The 7,135-nt window shown below is 36.4% G+C and overlaps 1 protein-coding gene across 1 annotated transcript; it reads right to left on the bottom strand.

The window, feature by feature from the left end:
* Nucleotides 1–2,778: 2,778 nt before the first annotated feature.
* LOC128180435 (uncharacterized) lies at nucleotides 2,779–4,193 on the bottom strand. Its single transcript, XM_052848547.1, has 4 exons — nucleotides 4,175–4,193; nucleotides 3,769–3,917; nucleotides 3,480–3,575; nucleotides 2,779–3,324 (listed from the first exon to the last, which is right to left on the bottom strand). Exons 1-4 carry the CDS (start codon nucleotides 4,191–4,193, stop codon nucleotides 2,974–2,976), a joined length of 615 nt encoding a protein of 204 aa, XP_052704507.1. The 3' UTR covers nucleotides 2,779–2,973.
* Between the last annotated feature and the right edge of the window lie 2,942 nt (nucleotides 4,194–7,135).

Here is a 7,135-nt window from a genome sequence, read left to right as displayed (position 1 = left end):
TCGTCGCTTTTCATTAAGATAAATTTTTTTAGAGACATTTAAATGGAATGAGGAAGTAAATATACAGGTAAGTTCTTCCTACTATAGAGATACGTGAATCGTCGTGTAGAACGTTATAACCGCTGACCTATATCTGTAGTTAACCTATAACCTCGGAATAACGCGTTCATTCCGCAGCAACAGCGACCGGTCATATTTGGCATCGAGGGAATTACATGCCTTGGTTTAAAAAATGATTTGAAAAAAACCCCACTTTATCTATTTACTAACACAAATATGAAATATTTATAGAATATTACGAAATTAAAATCAAATTCCTCAGTTCATAGTTCAGAAGTTGGACAAAAAAGAAATGGTGATGACAATTACCGGTGAAATAAAAAAAAACCATGACTTTATCTTTTTCATTTGAATACAAATTAAGAGTCCTTCACACACTTCGGAAAAGTTCTGCATACAAGACCATTCTTCTAGAATACTTAAAGATATTGATTTTTAGCATGTCTTCGACTTAAAAATGACAGTATCAATTTTGGGCAAAAAATCAACTTTAGAATTTTATCGCTATTCATGAAAATAAAAGCCCCTGCAGTATTCGAACTCGGGACCTGGGGGTTGGTGAACCGATGCGCCATAGAGTTAGACACCAGGGGGTCGTAACACAAAGGGTACTTAAGTCTAAGACAGTGCTTAAGTAGGACTTATGTACATTCTTAGACTTAAGTCCGTAACTAGAAGAGTGCTTAGCTAAGACAATTTACCCAAAACTTAGGCGGCCGGTAGAGGTGACTTAAGTATGTCTTAAGTATTGTTTTCACACATTTAGAAGTTTTATTGTTATTAATTATTTAAATTCAGCATATGATTACAGTGTATTAAACACATGATGATATTTACACAGAATGAATATCTGAATATTCACCAATATAAATTTTTTGATTTGATTGATATAAATATTAATAGTGGTCGTAATAATCTGTCACATTTTCCATAAACTGGTAGTATGCACGTGGACTGCTGAATAGGTTGTAAACACGTAATGGTCGGTTTACAAGGAGTAACTGCTTATATAAACTCACAAAACTTGAGAAACTAAAAGAAGGACGTTCAAAGACAGAAAAACCCTTTAGCGATTTTTAAAGACGACAACTGCCTCATTTCAATATTTCGACTTAATGAAGGAATTATACCCAGGTTATGTGAATTGCTTTATTGGTGAGGAAAGAGGAAGAACAAAAGATAAAAAGAAATCCAGAGGTCACATCAAGTTCCCTGGGACGACAATTGCTTTTACCATTGTATTACACACGTACCATCTTTTCAGCAGATAAATTATCCCATTCTTTTGTCATATCATGTCATTTAGACCTTTATTTAAGAAGGCAATCAATAGAAATCAAAATCGATATATAGTTCAGAATCTAAAAACATCAAAGACATAAATTTTTTTTTACCAAAATATCCATTTATTAATAGTTTGTCATAATTAGTCCGAGTTGTGTTTTGTTTCTTAGTGTGTCTTTTCTATCAAGCATAGACGCACTTTCTCATTGCTAGAAAGTTGGGTTTCTTAAGGCTAGATATAATGAAAATCTTCCTTACCTAAACCAAAAAGGCAAAACACTCAATAATGCAGTGCACTCTAATGTTGAAATAGATGTGAAATAGATAGTGATGAGATAAATGTTTATTAAATACAGTTGTATACGCACGGAAAACGTTCAAAAAGTCCTTGTTTATAGAAAAATGATGAATTTTGCACATATTGATTTTCATCAAATGGAACCCCCCCTTTTCCAAATTGCTGGATCCGCCTCTGAGCAGGACTTATGTAGGTCCTAAGATTCCGCCTAAGTCCTACTTATGACCCTACTTAAGTCAAAATCTTAGCATGCTTTATGTTACGAGCCCCAAATGTTGGAGATATAAACTGCTTCACATTTCGTTAAAATCAGCATGCTGTGACGCACTGTCATAATAGGTAGAAGTCACGGAGTGTCGAGCATCCTTAAAATAATCCATTTTTATCTCATATATTTTCGGCAAAAAACGTCTAGCCCTTTTGGTTTAAGCTAAACAATTCTAGAAAATATCTAAATGGCAATGATGAATAGGGACTGTTAAAAGAAAATGAGCTGCGTATTTAAAAAGATTTATTTTGCAGCAGAAAATCATCTTTTATGACAATTCCGCACTAAAATTAAACTTTCATAATGAAAAAAACAAAAACAAACCACACACACACAAATAAATAAAACAGCATTTACTTCGATCAGACTAATGGTTAATAAAATCTGGATTCATTGAGCGTACGTAGTTTACAGTATAAGGTAATAAGGTATAAAAATACTTTATTTTATAAAATAATGAATGTTTCCAGTAAAATGAAGATAGTTGTGAGGCAGTTGAAGTTTTTCCAAACCTTTTTCATGCATACGATGGGGAGCGGGTCATGGCCGCCGACATAACATGTGATCGATAGTAATCGTTGAGTTGTAAGTCTGTCTTTTTTATTATACCGTTACTCTTGCTACATACAGAGACTTGACTATTATAATTAACGATGTTGTGTTTCTTTGGTGAAATAAATAGCTATTCGACATCAATAAAGTAAAGTTTTTTTTGTTAGCAAAGCCCTTGAGATCTTAAAATGAATCAACAATATAGTTTGTTCTGAAAATATATTTATTAAAAAAATATACTTATATATATATACATATCTGCATCTGTATAAAATACAATCTGGTTTTTCTTACGTGAGCAACGAAAAGAAAAAAGGGGCTGATGATTGTTAGCTAATATCAACATAATCTGTTCAATTTGAATACAAAGTCGTTCAGTACTTTAAAAATCTGAAAAAAAAACAAGCCAAAAAGTGATTTTGGCATCTGTATCTTCTTGCTGGTCACAAATGGTTCATACTTTACTTTGATTTCTTTCTGAGAGTGTCATTCAATTATTAAAACATCCATATCAAGTTCTTTGGGTTTCACAAAGTTTCCTATATTGTTGGTTTAAAAGCTTTCCATAATTTTCAGCTTGATGAAAAATGACGTAATCGCGCATGAACCGGTTAGCTCTCTCCATTGGTAATTTCATTACCTCCGGCAGAACGTCTTTAGCAGTGGAAGGAACTGAGGTCGAGTTAACATCCATCTTCATGGCTAAACGTATGTCATTTAAAATGATGTCAATTGTTCCTATCATCTTTTTCATCGATAAGTCGTATTCACGGTCAGAATTGATTTCATCAAATAAGACTTGGTCAAGGTATATCTTCACACGGGAGAGGTTCTCATAATCTCGTGAAAAGTCTGGCGTTTTCTGAAAGAAACGAAAAACAAACAAAACCGAGTTGTAATAGCGTTATGAAGAGTTATAGTACGCATTAATTGTAGTTTATACAGAGAGAGAGAGAGAGAGAGAGAGAGAGAGAGAGAGAGAGAGAGAGAGAGAGAGAGAGAGAGAGCTTTACTTACATCTGTGATGTTTTGAGGTAGATTGAGACCAAGAATATCAGAGGACTGGAGGGACTGGATCATCCATCCGTTCACTTTCACACGGTCGCCATTCGTCTAAAGACAAACAGTGCTTGATGTCTTAAGAGTGTTAGTTAAATAAATCTCAACATAATTTTATCCGTAGCATTAAGAAATATCCAAACACAATATTTTATCAGATTTGTGTTTTTTTTAATATAATACACCGGTTGGTAGGAGTACCATTCCCTAGATTCTCTCCATTCTAAGAAAATGCTCCAGTACTCACGTAGTTGGTTTTAAGGTTAGTCGCGGCTCTTGTGAATCTCGTCGCGTCCTCTATCAGCGCTTCATATATGAAGGAATGAGAGGATCCACAGGGTGAATTCCAGTTGGCCGGGGCGCCAAAAGTCTGGCCCAGGCAGACACACAGGAACCCTTTAATAAAGTAAAGCGTGCAAGGTTAAACTCTGACAAACTTTCACTGTCTGATTCTGTGTGCCAATATTCTTATGTATGTAAAAAAAAGAATCATATACATTTTTGAAAACATTTTTAGACATATTTCCAGCTTTTAAATCAACAGTTACAGATATACAGTTTAGCTTACATGTTCCACAAAATGTGATTTCAAAAATTTTCATTTCTCCTATATATATTTGTTCATATACCGTGAACAACTATTGATACTGTACCTTCAATGCAGATGGGCATCATATATATGGCCGAGGATTTGTGTGAGTGTGAGAAAATAATGGAGATTTCAAGGAATGGACACCCCCAATACTCCTTCAGAATGCGATATTCCAACCTCGCTATCGATTCACTACTATTAATGTATGATAGTAAATTTTCCCGTGAACTGAAAGTTAAATTATACATAATTAATGAATAATAAAGTATATCAATATACAAGAGTTTCAGGTTTTTTTTTAATTTAGCCATCAATATTAGAGTGGTATGAAGGAACTGCGCAAGAATTGCGGTGGAGGGAAAACAACGTGATGTCACAACTCCAATTCCTCTGCATATTTGTTTACGTCACAAGATCGTAAAAAAGATCACATGATTATCGACTCCAATTCTTGTTTAGTGTTCAGACACATTACATACAGTATCAGTGTCCTGACTTCCTAACGTAGAACGAAAGCCTCTATCTTCGCCAAAGTGAGAATTCAAACTCTCATATATTATTTTAAAGAACTGTACACACTAACGATGTTGACCTCTACCCGTACACACTGACGATGTTGACCTCTACCTGTACAAACTGACGATGTTGACCACAGTTTAGATGTCGATATCTCTATCTGTACATACTGACGATGTTGACCAAAGTTTAGATGTCGATATCTCTACCTGTACATACTGACGATGTTGACAACAGTTTAGATGTCGATATCTCTATCTGTACATACTGATGATGTTGACCACAGTTTAAATGTCGCTATCTCTTCCTGTACACACTAAGGATGTTGACCAAAGTTTAGATGTCGATATCTCTACCTGTACACATTACCGATGTTGACCACAGTTTAGATGTCGATATCTCTACCCGTACACACTGACAATGTTGACCACAGTTTAGATATCGATATCTCTACCTGTACACACTGACGACGTTGACCAAAGTTTAGATGTCGATATATCTACCTGTAAACACTGACGATGTTGACCACAGTTTAGATGTCGATATCTCTACCTGTACACACTGACGATGTTGACCACAGTTTAAATGTCGCTATCTCTTCCTGTACACACTAAGGATGTTGACCACAGTTTAGATGTCGATATCTCTACCTGTACACACTGACGATGTTGACCACAGTTTAGATGTCGATATATCTAACTGTACACACTGACGATGTTGATCACATTTTAAATGTCGATATCTCTACCTGTACACACTAACGATGTTGGCTACAGTTTAGATGTCGATATCTCTACCTGTACACACTGACGATAATGACCACAGTTTAGATGTCGATATCTCTACTTGTACACACTTACGATGTTGATTACATTTTAAATGTCGATATCTGTACCTGTACACACTAACGGTGTTGACCAGAGTTTCGATGTCGATATCTCCACCTGTACACACTGATGATGTTGACCACAATTTAGATGTCGATATCTCTACCTGTACATACTGACGATGTTGACCACAGTTTAGGTGTCGATATCTCTACCTGTACACACTGACGATGTTGACCACAGTTTAGATCTCAATATCTCTATCTGTACATACTGACGATATTCACCACCGTTTAGATGTCGATATCTCTACCTGTACACACTGACGATGTTAACCACAGTTTAGAACTCGATATCTCTACCTGTACACACTGACGATGTTGACAACAGTTTAGATGTCGATATCTCTACCTGTAAACACTGACGATGTTGACCACAGTTTAGATGTCGACATCTCTACTTGTACACACTGACGATGTTGACCACAGTTTAGATGTCGATCTCTCTATCTGTACATACTGACGATGTCAACCACAGTAAAGATGTCGATATCTCTACCTGTACACACCGACGATGTTGACCACAGTTTAGATGTCGATATCTCTACCTGTACACACTGACGATGTTGACCACAGTTTAGATGTCGATATCTCTACCTGTACACACTGACGATGTTGACCACAGTTTAGATGTCGATATCTCTAACTGTACACACTGACGATGTTGACCACAGTTTAGATGTCGACATCTCTACTTGTACACACTGACGATGTTGACCACAGTTTAGATGTCAATATCTCTACCTGTACACATTGACGATGTTGACCACAGTTTAGATGTCGATATCTCTAACTGTACACACTGACGATGTTGACCACAGTTTAGATGTCGATATCTCTACCTGTACACACTGACGATGTTGACCACAGTTTAGATGTCGATATTTCTACCTGTACACACTGACGATGTTAACCACAGTTTAGATGTCGACATCTGTACCTGTACACACTGACGATGTTGACAACAGTTAGATGTCGATACATCTTTCTGTACATACTGACGATGTTGACCACAGTTTAGATGTCGATATCTCTACCTGTACACACTGACGATGTTGACCACAGTTTCGATGTCGATATCTGTACCTGTACACACTGACGATGTTAGCCACAGTTTCGATGTCGATATCTGTACCTGTACACACTGATGATGTTGACCAAAGTTTAGATGTTGATATGTCTACCTGTACACACTGACGATATTGACCACAGTCTAGATGTCAATATCTCTACCCGTACACAGCGACGATGTTGACCACAGTTTAGATGTTGATATTTCTACCTGTAAACACGGACGATGTTGACCAAAGTTTCGATGTCGATATCTCTACCTGTACACAGCGACGATGTAAACTACAGTTTATATGTCGACATATCTACCTGTACACACTAATGATGTTGACAACAGTTAAGATGTCGATATCTCTAACTGTACATACTGACGATATTGACCACCGTTTAGATGTCGACATCTCTTCCTGTACACACTGACGATGTTAACCACAGTTTAGATGTCGATCTCTCTATCTGTACACACTAATGATGTTGACAACAGTTTAGATGTCGATATCTTTACCTGTACACACTGACAGTGTTAACCACAGTTTAGATGTCGATCTC

The sequence above is a fragment of the Crassostrea angulata genome, chromosome 4 (genome assembly GCF_025612915.1).
Source record: "Crassostrea angulata isolate pt1a10 chromosome 4, ASM2561291v2, whole genome shotgun sequence".
Classification (NCBI taxonomy): domain Eukaryota; kingdom Metazoa; phylum Mollusca; class Bivalvia; order Ostreida; family Ostreidae; genus Magallana; species Magallana angulata.
The sequence above is the reverse complement of the archived record's forward strand: the minus strand, read 5'-3'. Positions and strand labels throughout refer to the sequence as shown.

Excerpts from the sequence above, each read along its gene's own strand:
- LOC128180435 (XM_052848547.1), bottom strand. Across the intron at positions 3,576-3,768 it reads CTAACCTTAAAACCAACTAC|ACGAATGGCGACCGTGTGAA; the intron begins GTGAGTACTGGA and ends GTTTGTCTTTAG. Across the intron at positions 3,325-3,479 it reads TACCTCAAAACATCACAGAT|AAAACGCCAGACTTTTCACG; the intron begins GTAAGTAAAGCT and ends CGTTTCTTTCAG.